This window comes from Falco rusticolus, chromosome 8 (genome assembly GCF_015220075.1).
Source record: "Falco rusticolus isolate bFalRus1 chromosome 8, bFalRus1.pri, whole genome shotgun sequence".
Taxonomy (NCBI): Eukaryota; Metazoa; Chordata; class Aves; order Falconiformes; family Falconidae; genus Falco; species Falco rusticolus.
The window spans coordinates 29,631,038-29,655,926 of NC_051194.1; the positions used below are offsets into that span (position 1 = coordinate 29,631,038).

General features: G+C 40.4%; 1 protein-coding gene across 7 annotated transcripts; it reads right to left on the bottom strand.

Moving 5' to 3' along the window:
- Positions 1-237: 237 nt before the first annotated feature.
- On the bottom strand, positions 238-24,867 carry CCNT2 (cyclin T2). Of its 7 annotated transcripts, XM_037397049.1 has the most exons (10): positions 24,593-24,801; positions 23,866-23,947; positions 16,007-16,135; positions 14,910-14,970; positions 13,722-13,784; positions 7,269-7,314; positions 5,780-5,943; positions 3,832-3,902; positions 2,461-3,613; positions 238-2,362 (listed from the first exon to the last, which is right to left on the bottom strand). In XM_037397049.1, exons 1-10 carry the CDS (start codon positions 24,787-24,789, stop codon positions 2,298-2,300), a joined length of 2,031 nt encoding a protein of 676 aa, XP_037252946.1. In that variant the 5' UTR covers positions 24,790-24,801; the 3' UTR covers positions 238-2,297. The 7 variants fall into 7 exon arrangements, 6 of the variants coding, with proteins under 6 accessions (XP_037252946.1, XP_037252945.1, XP_037252947.1 ...); XM_037397048.1 differs by having other exon boundaries at positions 238-3,613; positions 24,593-24,867; XM_037397050.1 differs by lacking the exon at positions 24,593-24,801 and adding an exon at positions 20,436-20,525 and having other exon boundaries at positions 238-3,613; positions 23,866-23,945.
- Between the last annotated feature and the right edge of the window lie 22 nt (positions 24,868-24,889).

Sequence of the window (24,889 nt, forward strand, 5' to 3'; positions counted from 1 at the left end):
ATATATTGCTTATCCAGAGTGGCTGTATAAGACGCATTTCATGGCACAACTATTTAAAACAGACTCAAAAAGAAAGTACTGTAGTGCTTCAAAGAAAAATAAAAGACAATTCACCGCTATTTCATCCGTCTACCCATACTATAGGACAGTATGTAACACGGATTACATTTAATAAAAATCAGACACAAAAGTAGCGCTGAGATGGAAAGGGAACGGCCTATAAAAGGAGAGAAAATATTCAACAATGCAGAAGTTACGTAACAAGAAGTTACATTCCAAATGTAGAAAAATAACATGTTGGTAGGGATAAGACAGCTTTGGGTTTTGTACACGGGCCAAGATTTAAGCCAAGATTAGCAGAAAATGCGATCAGGTTTCCATTTAAATATTCCTTAAGTGTAAAAAAAGTATCCATAGTTCAAATAAAACTTATTCAAGTAATTACAAGCGTTTGCATTACTGGAAACAGAGTATTACATAGTAATTGATATACCTGTAGTTACATAATACAGCAACTACCGACCGAGTAGATATTGAACAGTTTTATCATTTAAAGCACACGTGAGTGATGTTAACTGAAAGGGCAAAGCTCCAGCTGTGACATCTGAGACTTACAGAATGACACGAGCACTAAGGGAATGAGGTGGCTTAGCAAAAGTTTACTTCACATCGTGGTCACTTCCAAGTTAAGAGAAGTCACTGAAAACCGGCCGTTGCTACTACATACTGAGTTCGTGTTGAGGTACTTCATAGCTTATGAATAGTTTTGAGTAACAACCCAGACAGCCAGTTCGCTGCTAGCCAGCCGACTGAGCTGTAGTATTGGCTTTGAAAAAAACAAGGACATTCACACCTGTCATTTCTTCCAAAGAGCGAAACACCCTGGAAAGAGCGCACAAGCCATTGCACTGACACATGCGGGCAGATAAAATGGATGCTAGTGGTTTAACTGGGAGATTGATTTCCTTTTTTTTAAACCCCCACAGAGCTGAAAAAACAGAACAAGTGTCTTCCAATTTGTTAACTAATCACAAGTACAATGCGCAGCAGCAATGGTAACTATTTTATTGTTGGGATATTGATAGTTTTATTCTTATTTACTATGAAGACTGCATTCACCTGTAAAAGAAATGTGGCATCACACACAAGTACAGTTATTGTATTTAAGAACACGGGTATTATTCTGAAATGGTAATGGAAACAGTGACCCTGTTTGCTATTAAAATAAATTATGACCTTTTTTTAAAAAAAAAATTATTTTTTTCACAATGCCGGTTATGAACTGCAGTTAAGTCGCATGAATCTACATAACCATTATTAACAGCTCTGTGTCTATTTTACTGCATCAAGCCAATAAACGTTTAAATGCACTTCACATCAAAAGATTATGTAAACTTTTATTTGAATTCCTTTTTCCTTCAGAAAGCAAGGGACATGTCTGAGGTCTGGCCGTAACGAGCGAGCAGAGGCCTACCCGATTTCCTGCCTCTCTGGTAATACTGTGCGGTGCTGACCCTACATGGTCCTTCTCTAGTGAAGTGTCCCTTTTAAGCGGCTTCCAATAAGGCCTACAGTTTAAAGATAAACAAGACAAAGTGCCATCTTTGTTTGGATAACTGATGGACTCTGGCAAGATAAAATAAAGTTATGTGTATTTTGTTATACTTACAAGCAGCTCCAATCCTGAGTATTTACGGTATATCTAAACATACAAAAATGTATGTACATTTTTCTCCACTTTCTTGTAAACAGTTTCAGTATACTGTTTTTAATCCCTTTATCTTTGAAACATGCAAATCATACATACAGTATAAATACACAAGAAAACAATGACACTCATTCAAGAACTACGCAACAAAAAGTTGTGGCTGCAGTACTCAAAATTATAAATAATCAATGCTTGAGGCATCCTATACACCTAAAAGCAGACGTTCATTCTACTGTTCTTAGCTGCAGTTGTAGAAATACTGAGATTTTTTGCACCTTCCATGCTATTACAGTATTTATAACACTATCGTATGTGGAGATAAAGACTTGTTTACTATACCTCTTCTTTTCAGAGTGAAGGATAAAGCAGCACTTACATATACCGAAACGACAGCAGCAACAGCTGGCATTGCTACTGCTACATTAGGAAGTTTTCCATTCTAACAATCCTTAAATTAAAAAAAGTAAAGAAAAACAACCTAAGAATTGACTACATGTTCATTCCTTGGGCACTTAACAGCGAATCCAGCATGTCGAATGTATCTTTGTAGTCCATATGCTGGCTGTTTGTACTGTACTGGTGATTGGCATCAGGACCGTTCTCCACTGGTTTCTTGTCCAGTTTCACGAGGGTGCTGAGATGTCCGTAGCCCACCTGGTATGTGACAGGGGGAGGAGGGGGTAAGGGAAGGTTAAAAACAGAGTTGTGAGAGGATACATACTGCTTAACAGAGGAAGAACTAGATGAACTACCTGAACTTTTGGAACTTTTGCTCATTTTGGAGTGGTGGTTGTGAGAAGCATCATTGCTGTGCAACTTCTTTCTTGAAGAGCCGGAACTAGAGGAATTGCCATCGCTACTCAGGCCAACAGGACTCCTCAAAACAGTCGGTGCTACTCCGTCAGTGCTATGCTTACTGCCGCCACTACTGCTGCCACCACTGTGTGAATGGGAGTGCTTATGCCCAGTACTGTGGTGGCGGTTTAAAGAGTGTTCTTTGTGTTTCTCCTTATGCTCTTTGCTAACGTGGGGACTTGAATGTTTACTTTTTCCGCTACCCTCGTCCGATGAGCTATGCCTTTCCGAGGAAGAAACTTTAATTTTCATTTTCAGCTCCTCCTTACTGGCACCCTTTTCTGTGGGTGGGATCGGTATACGGAGTTTGAGCGAGCCACCCTTTTCTTTCTTATCAGAAAAGTGTTTTTCAGGCTTTTCTGCGTTTGCGATAGGAATTTTCATTTTAATAGGAGACGTAACAGAAGAACTGCTGGCTGGCTGTGGCTGCACGTGTTTTTTGTGCTGCTGTTCGCCTGGGGTTGCTACATAGTGTTCTCTCATGTCCAGTTCGAGGGTTTCTAGTTTGCGCTTCTCTCTGTATTTATCCAGAGACATTTTTTGTGGAATTATGACAGGAGCAGCGACTTGTCCATGGTGTTTGTTTCCTGACTTATGAGAATATTCTTGTTTGACAGCAGAATGCTCAGCAAGCTTGTCAGGTCTGTGATGTACTCCAGAGTGCAACTGTACGGACGTCCCTGGTTGGAAGTTCATGCTGTACTGACCAGCAGGTAACGTCTCCTGTTTTTGAGAGTATATTTGTTCTGTCCTTGTTTGCTCTTGATGCTGAGGCCATTCCTGGTGTGATGCCAAACTGTATGAGGTACTTGGCATTCCTGTAGCTAATATTGCCAAATTTTCAGGTGCATGACTGTCTGGAACAGAAATACTTCCTGAGGTCAGAGGTACCGGTGCAGGAAATGATGTCGATGGTTTTTGGAAACTTGTGTTTGCAGCTACACCAGTAACTGTATCCACCAAAATGGAATTCTGGACCAAAGATGAACCAAGAAGTGAGTTCTCGGACACCTGTCCTTCACCTTTAGGTTTCTTAGCAGCCTGATTAGCCTAAGCAAAAAAGAAAAAGGTGAGAAAATGCACAGCTTCGAATCTTTGTACAGTACATTCTAATGTAGCTCAAAGATGGTGATAAAAGCTGACCCGAGGTTTTGCCCCCTCCCAACCCAACGGCAGAAATAGAGAGCAAATAAGATGTAACGAAACTTTTTCCTTTGGTTCACAATTCTCCTAGTTCACCTAGACACTGGTATAAGAAAATTCCTTACCTGCCAATTTCTAATTCTTTTGAGCCTGCTAGGCGTTTTCTCCAGTATTTGCAGGAACTCATGAGTTAGCTCTGGGTACAGGGAAGAAAGAAAAAATACAAAAAGAAAAAAAACCATTTTTTACATCTGATTCTCTAAAAAGCAAGTTAAACTTTTAAGCATTTTTCTAGACTAAAGCATACAGCTTTCACAGTAGTTACTACTGGCTGTATGTGATTTGAATCAGTATTTAATAAAAAGAAAATGGTCAGACAAGTGTTTAACAAAAAAGGCAAGTCTTTCACTATGACAAATTTCTGACCACTACACACTTTCTCAGAAACAGGTTTGAATTTGAGATACTTTTTTTTTTTTTAAAGTCTTTTAGAATCTTGTGTTAGATTCTGAATGTTAGACCAACAATTTCAAGAGGGATCTGCACAAACAATAGCTCCTAAAACACCATACTCGCCATTCAGCTTGGGCACGCTTCCCATATGAAGTTAAGTTTCCTTTAAATTATGTATTTCTAAGTCACTGTTTCAGTCATTCTGCTGCACTTCAGGAACAACCCATAACAGCTCTGAACAAAATCTAAGCCATCAGACGCTTTGAAGCACCCCATTTTAAACAACAGCTTTTGATTAATTTCTGTCCAAGGCAGGGTAGCTGGCTTGTTAAAACCCTAAAAATCCTTGCAATTAGTATGTCCACAAGGAAATGCAGGTCTCCATGCTTGTCGGCTGCAAATAAAAACACTTTCCACTGAAATGTAATTTTACTCACACGCTAAAAATAATTGGGTACAGTCAGAATTTGAATGCAAAAGTAGATCTCTTGCAGGTCTGGAAGAACTGGCTTCTCGAGAACTCCACAGGCAAGTTATAAACTCAGCTGCTCCCAAGTGCGAAACTGCCTCAGCCCTTTGGTCTGCCCGAGCATTACACACACCAGCTCCCTAAATGCTTTAACAATTCAGTGGCATTCACCATGAGCTCACCGCACACATCTTGTGGGGTTTTAAGAATCAGAACAATGCATGCTTACTAAACACACAAACCCAACAGCCAGATGAGGAGGAAGGCAGGGTAGTATTTGGAACGACAGATATAACTTAAACAAGCCTACTAAGACAGAGATATTTGGCCTTGCAATTTCAAGCTCACTCTGGTTCTGTGCTTCACCTGACATCCACTCAAGTCTTCCCTTTCAGAAAAAAAACCATTGCCAGTATGAAAAGCTCAGCAGGGGAAAAAAGCAGGCTTGGGGAACAATGCTGGGCCACACCAAGCCCAGAGGCCTCCACCACTACTCTGCAACTAATGTTTCACTCTAGAACTAAAAGCAAAGTCCAAGAGATGTATCTGAGAGCGCCAGAAGCCACCACCTCCACTACAGCAGTGTATGTGGGCCTGAAATTCAGGCTCCACTGTAGTAAGTACCAGTTTGAAAGATAGTAAACTTCTAGGTCTGTGGTCTTCTAGGTATATACTTTCTTCTGGAAAGAAGCCATTTAAGAAGAAGAAAAATATTTTACAGGAGTCAGATATCACAACCCATACCAAATTGTTAACATGGAACTACCTTCACAAACGCGGTAATTGTATGTATAGCCTTAAGAACAGCTGTTTCAGTGAAGCCATAGACTTGGACCAGTGATCTAAGTAAAATCATCAGGACTGCGTGGATTTGCACTGGTAGTTTTCATCCCTTTCCGAGTTCTGAAAACCATTCAAAAGCAAGATTCTAACCTGCTCCAGCCCACAGGATGAAACCATAAGGGTCGCAAAACCAAATCTGTCTTCCAAAGTTCTCCCCTCTCCTATGCCTTCCTTTCACCTGAGGGTCTGGTACACGAAGTCAGTGAGGCTTCATTCAGGCTTAAAGCTACACTCTTACTGTACTACGCTCCCATTTTTACATTAATAGACCCTTGAAATTCAGGATGTGAGAAGGCAGTATTACGTACCATCTAGTAATTCTAGAGTAACCGAAGGATCTACATATTCCCACCAGTGTTTTCCATCAGTTGATACTGGAATCTCCCAGTTGGACCACTTGCAGGCCAAGTGAATGCACACACATGCTATCACTGTAGGCTTGTACTGAAGACAGAATGTAGTAAGGTGAAGACTGTTGCACAAATTTCGTAATGAGGAACCAAAGGAAATCAAACATGTAAAACAGAAAACCCAAACAATTCAGACATTAATATCCAGAATAAGGTAACTTGTCAAGCAACAGCAGTTAAACATTAGTTCATGGAACATCCTTCTGATGAAGCTCGTAAGATAACTTATTGCCTTAAGAAAACACAGGGCAGGGTATTTATCTAGTAGAAAAGTTTACACACTTTGCTAGAAGTGTGACAAACAGTCAATAAATTTACCAGTTATTCTGCTGTACTTAAGGACCAAAAAGGAAGAAGTATAATATGGTCAATTAAATTCTATGGTAAAAACCATACAGCTTTCTACGCAGTCTCTGAACGAGACAATTTAGAAGGTGGTGCCCAGTAGTTCCACAGCAGCCTGGTGAATTACGTGTGGGCTTAGCTTTCCCTAGGCCTGGACTCGGGATACTTGTGAACTCGCCTTCAGCTTCCAGCTGGCAGCAGCACAAAGACATCAGCTCAGTTTCACTGCTTTATCACAACTTTTCTTAACAGCTGTTTCAAATACAGAACCTTGCCCATCAAGGAGCCACCAAGAAAAAATTATTTGGAAGAGTTCTAATGACCAGCAGATATGGCTTAAAAACTATCTACGTGTAATGTAGTCCTCTTACATAAAGCTCAAAGTTGTTTGGCAAGAAGGAAACTGAAGTCACTGAGAAATCAAGACTGAAGTCTGCTCTCAACACCATTTTTCTACAACAGGCTACGTATACACAGACCCCATTTGGAATCCTAGAACTTCAAATTTATAGAAGTACTTAACTTTTAAAACTATATATTAAAGAGCTGTTTCTAAGAGGAAGAAACATTGGACTACTACTAGTTCATCTGAAAAGAAAAATCAGCTCATTGAAAAGATCTTAGGCCCACTACAATTTTATAGATTAAGATTGGATCAGTATATTTAAAGTTAAGAGAAAACTGCCATTAACTACAAGTGTAAACTAAAAATAGTTTTGTACTTACCAAGATGCTCGAATTTCTAGGTTAAGTTTAGCTCTTTGTAATCTTTAGCTGCTATTCAGGCTACCAATTTTAGACTTATGCACTCACAATCGAGAAAATGTCATCAGAAAGCACCACTACACTTCTCATTGTGCATTTAACCCCTTTGTGCCATCAGGCCCTTGTACAATACACCGCACTGCAAACAGGAAGGTACCACCACTGTAGATGGCCCAGTCTCCTGTTGCAACAAGGGTAAGACACATGTAGGGGGCCCTGCAGTAAAGGAAGCTATAGTGTGCTACAACAGTGCAACAAAGAGGTTCAGGATAACAACCTGTTGGTAGCCATGAAATAGGATGTCTGTGCCAAATCCTTGCTTGCTGTAAGAAAAGAAAAACGGAGAGATTAAAGAGCTGCACTGACTTGTCCGATTCATACCAAAATTAAAGCAGTTTTACCTTCCAAAAGTACCGCTTGGTATACTTGCACAGAACTGACCTGAGTTTAGCTAACTAGCCTTTAAAATATAAAAAAAGGTACAGAAGAGGCCATTACATTCAGTAACTGGAGACGGACCAGTCATTCCATTCACTGCCCTCCCCCCTGTACACCCCACAGAACAGTCTCCCTTCGCTCATCCACCCCGCCAGCGCCTGGCACGTGAGCGTGCTCTCCTCCGGGAATACCTGCACCCCCACCCTCGTTCACAGGTGACCCCCAGCATGACCCGGGACTGCAGTAAGGCAGCTGCTAAGAGCCAATTCACAGCACAGCGCAGGTTCTGCTCTTGGAAAGGAGCTGCAGGACCCCCCTCCCCCCTCCCCACACCTCCCCCAGAACAGCCACTCCTCTCTCCGAAAGCCCTACAACACAGCAAGCTCCCAAGCTAGATGGTAAAAAAATTAAACGAGTCTTCCGCTCCCTCTAATTAAGGGCACCGTACTCATGACATTTTGTTCTACATTTGCTAAACCTATGGCAGAACTTTGATAGGAAGTAAGTGACTTCATTTTAGTTACAGTCAGGAAAAAAACCCCACACCAGACTGCAACATGCCAGAAATGAAAAGCCAACGACTTGGGCTGTTACCACCATCTAGCACTGACCCCTACCAGTGACACCCCAACACTCCTCACTCAAGTAAGAGAACTTACTGTAACATGCATATAATGGAATAGCTGGGCACAGGGGTTTTAACTGAAGATTGAATGCAGCCTTCATTGAATTCTTACTTTCACACTATCACTTGAAATCAGTTCTACCTGCAGAAAGTGTATTGTTGAGTTTTATGTCAAAGGGAATATTGTTAAACTTATTTTAATAATAATCTTTCCATAAAGTTTGAGAAAGACTGCAATGGCTTTTAAAATTTCATTTTTAAAAAAGCATTATTAAAATAGTGATTTAACTCTACTTCTAATGATTGCCAAGGAGTACAAATCAGATTTGTCTTTATGCTACACAGTCAGGCAGTGCCATAATCTGAGAAGAATGTGGAAGTAGCAAGGTGATAGCATCCATTCCTACACACCAGTTCTACTAATCCATAACAATCAAAAGATAAACTGACAAGGTATCAGTTTACACTGTAATATTTGCAATCTATAATGGTAATTGCATGCCAGATAACCATGGAGTTCAACCTCTTTCGCTCCCTCCCATAAAAAAAAAGCGTAAGGCAGCATCACCAAAAAAGAAAGTGAAATGAGGCTATCATAACAACACAAACGAAAATACAGAATGGTTCAACAGGACTGAAATTGATGTCTTGCTCTTCATTTTTCATCAAAGTAATGTTTAAAGGATCTTCAATGGTTTCCACATGCTGTAAAGTTACAACATGTTTGAATTAAGGGACCAGACCAAGAAGCATCTCTACTCTGATACATCCCTTTTAAACAAGGAAGAAAAGCAGATGCCAGAAAACTTCTATTTAACACATCAGCTTGAAAGTTGAGTAAATCAAAACACATACCTGGAAGAAAAGAATCACATCTTGAAACACACATTTTAGCCTCAATCACAAACTAACGTGCTAAATACCTTACCTATACTACAAACAGTATGATACTCTTCCAACTTATTTACAGTTAAATCACCGTCATTGCCAAAACCAGCAAGAAGCTTCAGCTCACAACTAAAGCCTGTGTATGGTAACACAAGGCACAACAAAAACATCTGTCCTAAACTCTTCTCTTGTATTTAGGGCAGCTTTGGTGTAGTAGAATCTATCGCTACAGTTAAAGCTAATTAATTTTGGTTCCTATATTTTGGTATGTTATTTCCTTTACTAGTGGAAAGTACATCTCCAAATTAAAATAATCTTGAAGCAGAGGCTCAACAAGCCAGCAGAGCTTCTCTGTTATAATTCACAAGCCGCAGGACCAATGACTATGATGCCAGCCATTAATCATTAGCTTTACATTCTGTCATTCAGGAGTGATTCAAAACACCCACCCTGTCTCACTGCTGCAGAAGCAACCATAAGGCAGGGGATTACTAAAATAGTAATCAAGTTTTTGAAACAGGACTTGCTGTCCGATACACCTTCCAAAAAGCTACTGCCTCCAAGAAATTCCCAACTGGAAAGCAAAATGCTTTTTATTGGGCATAGCCACACAGTGCAACCAGTTGCCATTCCAAGATAACCTAGTGCTGGAGAAAAGACTCGGATATCTTGGATCTTGAAATAATCACAGAACTGTGACTGCCAAGTCACCCTTAGGAGGGTGGTAGCTGGCTACGCCTAGGACCCCAACAACGTACATAAGCATTCCCCGGAAAGAGGGGACTGCAGATAAGCCAGCCAACGTCAGAAGAGAGAAAGCTTGCTGAAGACCTTCTGGGCCAAAGGAAAAAAGCCACAGGCTCTGAACAGAGGCATGCTGGTGGATGCCTGTTGTATCTGGAAAGGGCTGGAGGAGATCACGGTGTATGCATTCAGGTCTGAGCAGTCCTGACGGCTTAACTTTCCTCAAAGTGTTAAAACCTTGGCAACAGGCCTGTAAAAGCCCAAAGTGAAAGTTCAGGATGTGACAGCCACCTGTAGCAGCGCTGGGGTGCAGCTGGTGTTTAAGATCTTTCCACGCCACTTGGTATATACCAAGATTTTTATTTTCCTCATGAGAATACCCTCTGAAAAGGCAGATTCATTTTCATCTCTTCTGCTGACTTTGTCTTTACAAGCCTGACTTAACCCATGACACCTGTGCAGACAGACTATGGTATGTGTGAAGAATTTGACAGTGCGATTTCCACAAAAGATTAGTAAGGATCATGGGTGTTCAAGATACCTGATAACCTGCAGAGCAGTGAGAACAATCCTAGATATCCTTGGGATCCAATCTTCAGTTCCAAAAGAAGGTTGTGTACCAACACAGAAAAAGGAATGACTGAAGACTTCCCAAGATGGAGATGAGGATACAGATTCCTCCCCTTCAAGTTCCACCAGAAGCAGGCTGGGAACAGACTGAGGACCACGCCATGCTCTCAGCACTAGGGCAGTTTCATTGCTAAGCATTCAACTAGCATTCAAAGCCAGTGAGGTAGTTTGACACCAGAACGGTTTTTGGTGTTGGTGGTTTTGATTTTTTTTTCCCCCTCTTTGTTCTCTTCACTACTGGAGCATCCCTGGAATGGAATCCTGGAGCTTGCTGACAGGCCTTCACAGATCCACTGCCTTCAGATTCTTTAGAGGACCTGTGGGATCCTAAGGAATGATGGTCCTGTCTCCTCTTCTCAGTCTCTTGACACTGAGGAAGAACGGTGCAGAAAAAAGACTGAGCCCACACCATTTCCCTTGTCTACTATGCTGTCCAAACTGTAAAGATGGAACAATTTCATCAACCCATCAATCTTTGAAAACCAGAAGGATTATATACCTTGTGCCTGAACATTTGAGTCATTACATATGCAGCCAGTCACCCCTTACCTACAGTGATCTGTGTTGTCTACTGCTACCCTCAGAAAAACTTTCAATCTTAGAGGTGGAGACTCAACTTTTTCTTTAGTTCCATGTTGAAACAGTTATGCCTGTTGGCATCAACTCCTACTTACTAGTCCATCTTCAGCTTCCAGCAATTGATTCTGGTATGCCACTGCAAGAGTAGACAGTCTTCTGACAAAGGACTTGGCTGAATCTTTTGAGCATCATCAACAGAACCTGCAGTTTGGGTTTTTTTTAGTTTTATTTACTTTGTTTTTTAAAGAGGGTAGCTTACAGATTACTACAGGTAACAGTGACAGCATAAAGCACATTCTCCTGGATGCAAGACAACAGAAAATGACATACAGAATCAGGCACCCTCTTAGCCACTTAAGTTTAACCAGCAAAAGGGAATCTTCCCAGCACATGGCAATTCAGTGCACAAATGCTAAGCCAAAGTCTCAGGTACACCTGCATACCTCAGCTAATTTTGTTGCCTCTCTTTTGATACTTATGTCAGCCATATTATGTTCCTTCCTTCCTTCCCCAAACATACAGCCAGAGGTTTTAATTACTTGGATAAATTAATCACCTTTAATAAAAAATGTACCTCTGCCTTCTGAAATGGTGCTTTTTGTCCAAGAAGACATGTTACCAGAACTGGAAGAAGCAACCTTGGATTTCTTTAACTTCTCAGTGAATGCCTTTAGCACTGAAGGCTTAACACTGACGAGTCTTAGATATATTTTGAAACCTTTAGGACTTGATATCTAAGTGTTGAACCTATTCACAGTAAAACAACATGGTGTCCACTAAATAAATGTTAAAGAGATAGAGAACTAAAATCATACCACCGCATCTTTGAAGATATATCACTGTGCCCACAAGCCTATCTCTTTATTCACTCGATACATAAGACTAATACTCCACGGTAATTATTCTCTACTTGCTTGACTTGCATGCATGACTACAGATTTCATGTTCAATGTTTTTTATGTGTAGATTAATTTTTTGTTTGTTTTTGGTTGTCATGGTGTTGTTTTTTTGTTGTTGGGTTTTTTAGTATGAGGTACTCCAGTCTTGTGTTCGCAGCCTACACCACCCCTAGAAGGGGCATATGCCGACAAGAATTCCATTTGCACAGACCCGTACTAAGGAGCACACCTACTTGAGTAGATTTTCAAGCATCAGATGTATTACATTCACTTTGCACCAGTCCTTGAGGCACATGGATTTTCAGCAGTCACTGAAGCCTTCACATTTCAAGATTTGCTTTAAATTTAGAATTCTAAGTATTTTGTTAAACTGTGCTGACATTAAATACTACCTTTAAAATGCCCTATTTAAAAATTAGCATGTACCTGCAACGTATGAACTTTGTCACTACACAGAAATAGCATACAAAACACAAAGGAAAAAGCTGAGCTGTCTTAAGAGTATCTACCCTTGACAAAAGGAAAGACGTTTGTGTAGCAGGATGCCTTTCTTCTTGTAGGCTCAAGTCAAATACACTTGCTCACGTGGAAATTCTGATGCAGCTACCACACTGCCTGCCACCCCTCCCCGCAGCCCCAAACGCTGAGGCAGAAGTGCAGGGGCTCACACAAACCCATGAAATCCATGCTCACATTTACACTGACCAACAGCTAAGAAAATGCAAAGCAAAACCCGACAGAGCTGCTGATGCAGACTATTGAGACTCCAGGTGCAATCAGACTTATGCACCAAGTCACAACCAATTCTGGACAGAAAGTGAAGAATCATTATCTTACTGCAAGAACAGCAATAACGCTACTTGCACAGGCAAGCTACAGCTCCAGTCCCACTCAGGATCAAACTCTGAAGACACTACACCAATAAGCTATTTTAAAAACGAGAGATACTTTTCCTTCAAAAAGCAACTGTAATTTTAGTGTTACTAAAACCCAGATCTAGTTAACATGATTACGTTGTACCTGACTTTATAGCAAAAAAACCCACAAACAACAAAAAACCTCTGAAGTGCTTAACTTTGCATTTTTCACTACAGAAAAAGCTAATGACTAAAGATAACAACCATGGCCTAGTAATTTCCAAAAACTTTTAATTTAAGGAGCATAATTAAAGTAAAAAGCATATTTTAGGTGCTTTTACAACTGATTCCCAGTTTTTTCATCCTCCATCTTATGAGACGATTTTTTTCCTTTTTTTTAAAGCTCCAAAAGAAACCCATTTAAGAATTGAAGAAGATATGCCAAAATGCAACAGAAAAATATTGAAGAACAAAACAGGTTTCTAGCCAGTCACGTTAATGAGCTGCATACAAGTTACAGGATATGACTGTTCAACAAAAGGTTTGGGGTTTTGTGCTACCATCCAAAACAAGTACACCCTGCTCCAGAAAAAACAATTAGTCACATCTTTTAAGTATTTGCATGTGATAGCAAACTACTATGCACTCTCTTAACCCCTCAGTTCATTAGTTGAAGAGATCTGCTAAGACAGAAAGCTAGCATTAGCCATCAATTTACATGCAGTCTAATCTTCACTTGGTAAAACTACTTCAAGAGTGATGATAATCAAAGCAGAACAATGCCAAGTAGTTAGCGATTCAGTTTTCAACCACTAATTGCTTCTGTCATTTCAGAAAACATGGGACAGACATTAAAATCAAAGCTAAGAAGAAAGCAAAGAAATTATGAAGGATAGAGAACTGAACTCTATCCAACTCTAAAGGTTAAGATCAGGCTTTTAGTAATTAGCTTTAAATAAACTCTTTGAATAACACAGTTGGTGAAGATCACATTAGACAAATAACATCACCTTCAAATTTCACTAGAAAGGTAAAAAAAGGACTTACAGAAGCAGTTAAAAGTCACTGACCTCTCACTAATTGCGTACATTTCACAACATCTGTGTGTGGATGTTCAATGGTAATCTCAAAACCTGAAGAGTTACGAATACATTTTAGAATTATACATTTGTATCTGTAAAATAAAAAAAACAAACCCCTTTTGTTTCCCCACAGAACTAAAATGCTTGCTAAACCTTTGCACTGCCTATCAAGTAACACTGTTTTTAACTGCCTATTCCGCACCTTTTCATACTTTTTAATGGTGATTGTATAGCTACTTCAAGATCAATTAGTAAAACATTCCTTCAGTAATATCAAGTCCTATAGATATATAACATGGGAGATCACTGTATTTTTCAAGTTGAATATATCTGAACAGTTTCTAGTACACTAGTAAGTCAGTAAAAGCTTTATTACAGGCACACTGAAATATGTGTGTGAGCACATGCACTTTCTTCATTGGTTTCTGGGACTTAAAACACTGCACCTATGAAATTACAAACTGAGTCAATTTGTAGGTCACTGGCTTAAGAAATCTTTCTCTGTTTATGACACTATTTTAAGAATTAGGTCACTCCTATTAGCTTTTCTTTTTAAACAATATACTCAAAGCGGTACTTAAGAATACCCAAGTAAATCAGTGTTCTCGGGCTTACTAGCTGTAATTGTCCCTATTTCTTTTACTTTAAGGTCAGAAAAGTTTCCTATCAGAACATTTCATTTCGATTCTAGAATCACCTGAATCCATTCAGTGGTTCCACTACAACTTGTGATGTTCAGAGGTGGTAACCCTGCTCAACTATGTGATTATGTGATGTTATTCTACCGAATGGCAAAAATGGGGAAGAGCACTCAGTATAAAGCTCTTCCCAACTGCTTCACAACACATATGCAGCTAACCTAGTATAACATGTTACCTTATAGGAAGAAATATCAGCCTAGTTACTACTTTGGAGTAAAATCTGTTTAGAAGGGTACACATTTCTACCCCATCAAACTGTCAGAAACATCCATTTCACAAGTATAGATACACCTTTTTTTTCTCTCCAAAGCGAACACACCAGAACTGCTGATACGGAACTAAATTCACAGGTTAGAAGTTGTACACAAAAATCATAAAATTGTAGTGTAACAATAGCACGTAAAAAAATCCAGTTACTTGGGTCCCATTACTTCATGGTAAGCTGGCTGCGCAGGAGATACTTAAAAAGACATACCTAAAGTTTGAAGCATTATTGTTTCAAGTATAACCAGCTCTTGGGCTTGCTGAAGGTATGCCTGAAACAAATAAGCAAACAGGTCAAAACGTAATGATCCATTGACTCAAAATTTTAATCACATACTTCCTATTTGAATACTAGCAACCCGCGCCAGCTAGAACTGACAACTCTGAACACTTCACTGCCTTAATACTTCTACCAGTATAAGCATTATTGCCAATTCAGTTATACCAGCCTAACCATCTTTCAGTGTCTGGACCTCTTACATCTACTCCAGCAAAGCATTTTTAGGAGAAGTGGGGCGTGCTCTAAGAATTACAAAGGCTTGCCAGTGCAAATCAATTCAAATATCTCTAGGCAGGTTATCCATTTTACAAGTAATTCAATATATAGCTGGAGATACTCAGTTGGCCTGTTAAGCTAGGAGGCTCAGTCACACACACATATATATATACACACACACCCCCCTCTCGACATCATTCCAAGAACTGGGAGCATAACGAAGGTGCTCAAATAATTTTAGATGTCAGCTGAGGTCCAGCAGGGTGTAACTGGCTCAGCCTGACCTTCAAGCCAAACAGCTCTGGTGCATTTCCACCAGACTTCCTCATATGTTTGGTTTCAGGAAGACTCATCTCAGGAAAGAAAAGATGAACTATAAAGGAGAAGCTTTGGCAAATGAAAGGAAGACCAATGTGTACCAGAGGCAGCATCTGACCACTACACTGCATCCTTTAACAATGAACATAGACAACAATGCACAGCAAGCCTCTGGTTGAGAGATGAACAGTGTCCTGAACTACTCCCTGCACCACCTGCGTGACTTGGGGAACCATGCATGAAACCTCTTATTTCATGTCTAGTCTTCTACTATGCATGTAGAAGTCTTAAAAATAATACAAGTTCAAGATGCAGCAATCTCGTCAAGTTTCATAACACAAATATATGAGTCTTTAATAAGTTATAAAAAGTAATACAAAAGACAAATAAAAGTTTTTTTCTAGTTTGCAGACAGCAATACTCCAGTCAAGACAGTAACAGATCATTAGATGAAGTGTCATCTGTTTATCTTTAAAACCATGACTTCCACCTACATCACTCTTTGTATCCAGTTGTGGCTCTTGAGGATGAAGACAGGCATGTGCTACTTTAATAACATGTTCAAGTTTCCGTGGCTGTTCTTCCACTTTTGCAGCCAAAAACAATGCCGTAGGAGATATTATCTGGAGAAGAAAAACATGTGTTTAACTTTTTACAAGTAGGACTTGGATTTATATGCAGCCTCCAAAATGGTAACTAGAAAAGGTTTAAGAAGTTGGATTTGTTTTTTTCATTTTTTTTAAAACAGTTCTGAAATCATGCAAAACAACAAAAAATAACTGGTTGATTTATTTTATAACTGATGTAATCCTTTCAGCAGACAGGGAAGGAGTAGCATAACTGCTAAATTACATTTGTGAGTAAGATGTCTGAGGTCAAACTAATTCTAGTTCAACATAAAAAGAATAGATTTGGTCCACAAGATTTAGTCACAGTAGAACAGGCTGTTCCAAGTTAAATACACTTCATGAGAAAGTTCATCCAATTTCTTGCATAGTAGTGAGCCATTACACCATCTTTTCAGTAAGAGTCAAAACAACTGATCACAAGTTCTGCTAGCATTTGATTCTCCTAAAAAGCAAGGAACTTTGCAGAGAACTTTAATAAAAACAGCTTTTTATATAAACGTAGTTGTGTAAGTAAAAGCATACTGTTAGAAACTTCACAATACACCCAGCAGAGCCTGGAGAACAAAGCACAAGGATTCACAAAACACCAGTTCTATCAAACATTAGCAAAGACTACAAATTATATTTAAAGATGAAAATTCTTATAAAACTCTAGGTGTCATAAGCTGGCAGCAAAGCCCCTATTCACACTCCAGCATCACCCAGGAGTTAGCTGTGATGCAGAGTTTCAATGCCTAGCTGCCAGCTAGAATGACTGACTTGTACAGAAACAGGACACTGCTAACTACAAGTGACTTAGAACCACCAGGGTTCTCTTTGTATGCAAAAGTTGCCCATGTTAAGCAGGAATTAAAATGACAATAGAAACCTTCACATCGCCATGAGCAGATTAAATTGGGTTATAATTAAGCTAGCATAAAGCGTTTATTCAGAGATTGTAATAGCTGCTTGTTGAGTATTGAATTAATGCATGGTGCAAGGAATGCAGGTATTGCATTTCTTGTTCAATGTCCAAGCAGAACTAGACGGAATGAACTGAGTAGCAGCCATACCCCCCTCCCCCCCATCCCCCACGCCCACCGAGCTTTGCCTTTTTTGTCTTCAGTCAGCAAGCAGCCCTTTCTTAGGCCAAAATAAAATAACTGGTACAAAAAAAAAAATCACAATATATCAAAACCTGCAACCAACTAATGCAAATCAAACGTTTAAGTGATAAATTTCAGAGACTTTCAAGCATATCAAGGGAGTACTTTTTGACTCCTCAAATGACTGTGAAGTGTCCCCTTAGATCTTCAGTAAAACTTGTAAGTAGGCAGACTCGAGGGAAACTGACACCGTGGGAAGATGTACAGAAATGTGCCATGAAGAAACCTACTATTCTAAAAAAACCCAAACCGCCCAAAACAAGTCACAGGGAGCAAATTCTTCCAGATTTAGCACAAAACTTGCTTTCTTTTTAAGCTTGTAACTTAAGCCTTACAAATAAATGAAATAAACCCCTGAAGTCAGGTGCTGCTGAACAAGGCCATATTAACACGGCCATTTAAGATTTCTGATGATTTTTTAGAAGTTCCTATCCACATTGCTTAAAGTAATGATTTGGAATTCTGGAAGAAATTCCCTTTGCTAGGGACATACCACTTGGAACAAGTCTCACTTAAGCTGGGAGATAAATTTTTAAACACTACATGGGCCGGGGAGACTTTCTGGAGTTGAGAAAGCTAGAGTATCAACAGCTTTGAAGTGCCAGAAGATGTACAAGTAGCACACACACGTATAACCCAACACACACGTGCTGTCTATTTTACAGAGCAGATAAACTCTGCTCCAGCCCAGTAATGCCAGAACTAGGGCAAACCTCTCATTTACGGCTGTCTCATCCATGTAAGCCACATGTACTTGAGATTCAGGGCAGGCATAACCGCGGAGGGTGCCTGAGTCTAGCACCTTCTACACCAGGGCAGCCTAAAAGGAAGGATTACATCCTCAGACAGAATACTGAGCTTCTGGGGAAAGCCAGCTAGGAGACAGGGCAAGGAAGCCAGCGAAACATGAATGACAGGGAAGAAGGGAAACTGGGAATGTTTCAGAATCAACAGTCAGGAAGGAACAAGTTTGACAAGACATTGGACAGAAATGAGGACACCAGAAAGACCAGCAGCGGTTCAATTTTTTTTTTTTTAATAATGAGATTGAGCATCACAGACTGAAAACCAAGACTCAACATAATGAAGTCCCTATGGAAGGAAAGTTAAAGTCATGAAGTGTATAGAATCAGAAACAGAATGGATGTTAAGAGGCTTTAGCAGAAAATAAACAGAAGATCCTTTCTATCTCCCAGGACCACACAATCCCTCCACCTTTTTTCTTTCTCCAATTTAAAAGAAGCCAGATATTCAGTCAGTAACCTGTACCAGTTGCCTTACTGCTGGGCTGAAGAACAGCAGCTGCACAGTGAGCAACAAATTGTTGCTCCCTGCTGTTCTCCCTGTCTCTCTAGCCTTATCATTCCCACCAAGCACTGCACACTTATCCCCAGCTACCTGCATTCAGACCCTACAGTTTTTCTAGCTTTGTGTACAAGTTTAATTCAAATACGTCCTAACACAAGGTCTTTCTACAGAGTTTGAGAGTATAGTTATGCATACATGGAAATTTCAAAATTTACCTTTCTGAAAAATCAACCTTCAACAATTACCATGACTGAAAATATTTACATTTTACAGAGGCACTCAAGAGTTCGAACTAGGTCACCAATAACAGCACAATTAAATCATCAGCAAATTCTCACTCACTATTATTATATGTCTGACTGCACTGAAGTTTTACTTCATTCCAAAAAAGCACATTCTTCACCAGGCTGACTTCAAGATAGCTTCTAATTTACTGAAACAGATCAGTTCAGGCCAAGAAGTTTCCTGATCTCCAAGACCTTACATAAAACACAGTTGTGGAGGCTGATTTAAATGAAACTGATTAACTGGCATTTAACTCTGGTTCATCAGAAAATCTATGTACACCCCAATGATCTATTTCCTTAAAAAAAGAGAAGTGTTGGCTCCTGGCCAAAGAATTTCAGGTCTTTGTCCTGTCTAGGACTAGGGTTCTCATTCCTAGTTTAGAGCAGGTCAATATTTTTGTCTCCCTCAGTATTTACTCAGGAAAACAGACTTCCTAATAAAATTTTACACTTGGCATGCATGCAGTTTTCAGTGAAGACAACACACCCTGCTAAGTGTATAACTGGCAAAGTTACTCAAATGCTTTCATTCATTTCCAGTTCTCAAAAACAGCAGAAAAAGCAAAGTAGAACAAAAAAGCAAAATTAAGACACAGACCTGACGAGGCTGTAAGCTTCCAACGTTTACACACATCCTCATTTGACACAGAACAAATGAAATGATTTAAAGAAGTTATCTACAATGCACCCAAAACTAAGATGCTGAGAAATATCTTCAGACCACACACAATTTATGAAATTAAATCTCCTTTTTTATACTAGCTGAGAATCTCAGAAACCAAGTCCCACTGAAATAGAAGAACCAAATATAAGAGCCTTATTATGACAGTCCAAGAGCATTACACAGCAAGTTTTATTGGTAAATGTGTTACAAGTCCTTTGCCACTTTTAAAGCACAAGACACACTGTAAAAAGTGTTGCTACAATGGAAGCATTTGGAATAATCTCAGAATACATCTGCAGCATGCAGGTAGTTTTTTGAGCACTCCCTCTCCCTTTTAATGTGGGCATTAGTATGTTTTTAGACTTGATACAAATTAGCCTAAGACATTAAGTGGTTCCAGTCTATGATACAGGTTTTTCAAGTGTGAACACAAGAGTTGCAATTTTGGGGGCTTTTTACTGTAACAGGAGCTCACATTGCATAAAAACAGCAAATGTGTTAAACTGCAAAATTAGAAACAGAAATGGAGTGCCAAGACCAGCCTCACTGAAGCTTGGTGTTGATTAAGGAAGTTTTAAGAATTCTGCATAACTGCAAAGTCAACTGTTCAATACTGCAATTTAGACAGGGCACAGGAGACAGGAAGGGAATACAGAAAGATGGGGAACAACAAAAAAAACAACCCCTCCACAGAACTCACCTACCTTGCACTTCAGGGAAAAAAAATCCTCCTGTAGCCTTCTTTAGGCACTTTACTGTAAAGTTCCACTGCATGTCACGCAAAATAGCCCTTGACATCATCAAGTATATTTTCAACTGGTTGTTTGATATTCCACATGGCATTTCTGGGGATTATATTTAAAAATACAGCTACCAATTGGATGCCTTACCTCTCATTTCCAGCATACCAAGGACTTTCCCCCCTTCTCTGTTCTTCAAATCACTGTGTACTGAAGAATAAGCCTCTAAAGAGGCATTTGCTATATAATAACATCAAACACACTAAGTACTACAGAAACAGTACTTCCAGAAGAATTTTAATTTTCATGATATTTTAACGTATAACAGTAAGACTAGTATTTCCTGTAAGAAGCCAACAAGCTCCCTCCCCACCCCAGTATTAGCACTGACTAACTTTATATTTGGTAAACCAAAGTTACTACACCCTGATCAACAGTAATGTAGAAAGAATAATTTGCACTACTGCTGAGGATATTCATAGTAGTTCCTGAAATGTCATTTTTATGGCTAGCAAAAACTAGTAGTCAAGGTATCCAATTTTGCTTACTGGAATTGGTAAAGCAAGTTTCCACCCTATTACTGGGGCAACCTTGCAGGGTCTTAACCTGCTTTGACAGCAACATCAAAACCTCAATACATTCTTCTTTGCATCTAAAATGTATGTACTTCATAGATAATCCCCAACAAATCACAAGTGACTTGCTAGCCCACAGGAACTGCAAAATTAGGAATATTTGGGTCATTAGAGCAGTAAATGCGACACATTCAAAATGAACCATGACTATATTAACTGATCTGTCCCACCCCTGTGGCTCTACAGATAGAAGATACTGTTGGGAATTCTGTTCCCTATCCACAGTTGACTCAAAAATCTTGAAAGCCTGTATAATTGTTAAGCAGTAACTTATACTGAAGAAAAAAAAAAGAATTAAGAAAACAGCTGTTCAGTAAATGAGGTTCTGCTGGAAGACCTGTTTATTCACAACGAAATGCATGCAATTTCTATGTAAGACATACGTGTATTTGTATAACCCAGCAATTATACATGACAACAGATATGCAAGTGTTTATTTCTCTACTAAAAACATTAACCTACCAATAAAGCAAGAAAACAAGACTACATTTTTTCAGCTGGAGATCATAAGGCATTCTGACTAATGGCCATCTAATTTTCTAGCCCCAGCCTGCAGGCTCTTTCTTGCCAGGGATAAACATCACTACATGCACAAAACAAAGAAATATTAGAGATGTATATATACTGTAGAAAATTTTAGCTATATTTTAGCTTCAAGACTGCCAGTACCGTACTATTTAATTTCTAAGGGCTAGTTTCTTCTTGCAGTGGATGAATAGTTAGATTTCTTAGCCTGCCAAGTACTCTGGAGATTTGATATTAAGCATTTATTAGAGTCCTGGCTTTTGCTTTCTCTACAGAGAACCCACCAGGTGCCTTGGGAGTATTTTAAAAGCAGCTCACACTCACTTTGAGACCATCCCCTTTACCCTATAGGAAAATAAGTATGAAAATTATTTTGCCCATCAGTACATACACAAAGCTGCTGTCTGGCCTTACAGTCATTAAGAACTAACAAAAAGTAATTCAGCAGGAATCAATGTTACTGCCTGCTAACTTGCAGTGCGCTTGTCTAACTTATTTGAATACTATTACCTGAGAATTAATTTAACAATACACTTTTCCTCTCCTGTAATAGTTGCAGTTTCCATGGCATTCAGCCCTTACATAGCTTACTTGTGAATTTTAAGATTCATAAATATTATTTTGGGCATAGTTTTCATTAACAAGTGCACTAAGTATCCAAATACTACTGTGCTTCCTGTTCCAAGTGCTTGGCATTTTCCAGTGTCCAGTGAAAACTTGAACACAGCAGGTAAAGCTTCTTGCTACCTAAATCTATCCTAGATTACCAGATGACAGTACAAAGAGTAATCTAGCAGGTGATACATGTAACATAAGCCCCAGCAGCTCCACACAGTGACCTCTCCATTCCAAGCAGCTCTGCTTAGTTTAACACAACCTCAAACCATCTACAATCACAGAAAACTTTGGACGGCTCACCAGCTCCTCTTCCACTGGCTGTAGGCTACTGCTGTGTGGGCAGGTACACAGAAGGGAGAAAGACTGAACAACTGTTTTACTGCCTTCACTTGATACATTACAGAAACACTTTCAAAGGGCATATTCCACCACAAAGCCTGCTGGCACCTCATTCTCACATGTGCTATTCTTGGTCTTAAGAAAAATCATTGTAGGGAATTACATTTTTATTTATACATATATCCATTCAATACACAGCTCCGTATCACTATATAAACATACCCTACATTATATATTTGTTCTGGTTAAGGGTTTCAGGCTTATGCACACTTGGCTCAAGTTGTACTTAAACACTTCACTGTGAGTACGAAGACCTGTAGTACCACAATTCTGGTAACAAGCTTGCTGGAATTTACCTCAGATTTTGCACAAAAACTTAAATACACTTGTGAAGTATACCTACAAACTAGTACGTATTTCCTGCCAAATAAACACCAAACAAGATGTCCATTTGCTCAGCCAACAACAGCAATAAATTCATGCCAGACAAAAGAGTCAGCTAACACTGTAACCAGCTGTGTACCTGCCCAAATATCAGGCAGTGCAAGGTCTGCCATTCCACTCCTCAGTAGGCCAAGGCCTGCTCTGGTCTAGACCACAACATCTGCCAGTCTCAATGCGTCTATTTTAACGTGAAAAGCCAAGACCTGAGAAAACTCACTCTCTTCACTTAGTGATATACCACCATCACTATTAACAGCTCTTGCAAAACTAGTATAAAATATTGACGATAAGTTGGTTGAGTTTTTTCCCCCAAAATTATACCTACAACATTATATTATTTTTCTATTGCAGCCAATAATGGACATTAAAAAAAGAAGCCTGAAATCTTCAAGTTGGTACCTCAAGTTCCATACCCATTACAAAATCCCTGAATTACAGGTAGTATTTTTCCTGAAGAATTCAATTCTTCATAACACATTTGGTATTTGGATTCGGCATTTACAGGTCATTTGTTAAAACAGGAGAACTGGTGTTTTCTCATAGATTTAAAGATTTTTCTTGTCTACTATGACTTACCATCAAGCTGTTTAAGACTAGACTGGTTAATTTACACTGTTTTTGAATAACAGATACATAATCCATATGGATAGACACATTGTCAGACACACCATGCTAGCATCACCACTGACTTCATTAAGAAAAATGCATGTTCCTACACATCAGCCTTTCAAACTACAGCACATAAGCACTAGCCAGATTTGAAACATCTAAACACGTTTTTCACACATCTGAAATGTGTTTGCTGATGGTGCCTATTTTTTATATTTCCCTGGCAGAAGATAAAATCTAATTGCCATCAGATAACTCCAAGTAGAAAATTAGTATTACTACTGCTTCTAAGCCACTGACAAGAAGCTGGAAGTCCCCGAACTTTACAATCCAGCAAAGGAATATAACACTCGTCGGTTAGACTGCCACAACTATGGGTATATTATTACCACATATAAAATCATACTTACATTTCGATTAAATTTCGTGAAGGAATGATGCATATAAAACCTGTGCATGTAAACAATTGCGGTGTTTATCGTAAGCTGAGATCTGGGAGATTTAGTTAAGGAAACGCTATATATCACGACAACTGTTTACCAGAACCGAAAGCGATGTGCTTTTATGCATCTGCCACTGCTTTCCACACACCGTCTTCAGCTGGAGGAGGCTGAAGACCGGGACACTTTGGAACTTCACCGATACCGGCACACGCTGCACCGGCAAGAACGCGTTATCCTTCCCCGGACAACGCGGGGATCCCTGGACCCCGCCAGCCCCCGCCTCAGGCCCCGCCAGCGGCAAAGCCCCAACACGCCTCAAGGGCTTTTGTTTCACTCCGAGCCAACTATTCGCAGGGGACGGGAGGTTTTAGTCTTGCTCGGATTTTTTTAAAAATCAAATTAAAGACCGGCGAAGGAGGGGGAGCCCGTCCCGAGGGAGCCCGGGGCTGGAGGCTCCAAGAGCGCCCAGGGCCGCGGCCCAGGCCCGGCCCGACCCCCGCCGCCCTCGCCCGCCGACAAAGGCGGCCCGCAGCGCCCCGGCCAGGCTCCTCCCCCCATTCTGTGCCTCAGGGCCGCCGCTCCGTCCCACCAGAACGCCGAGCCCCGGGAGGGCTCCGGCACGGCGGGGAAAGGCGGGCCCGGCGGCCCGGGCCGCCACCGCCCCCCGCCCGGCCCCACCGCCCCAGTCGGATACACGTTGAGGCGCTGGCCCATGTCTTGAATGAGGTTGGCCGCCTGCTGCCGGTACGAGAGCTCCTTGTCGGCCTCCACGCCGCAGCGCCGCGACGGCGTGTTCTCCAGCTGCTCGCGGCTGAAGAACCAGCGCGACGCCGTCGAGGAGCCGCCGCCGCCCCGCGCCAAGGAGCCCGCGCCTGAGCCCGCCGCCGCCATGACACTTCCTCCCCCTCCCTCCGCGGCCCCACCCGCCGCCGGCAGCGCCGCGCCCGGCCCCTCCCCCCCGCCCTCCATCGCGGCTCTCGCGAGAGCTGGC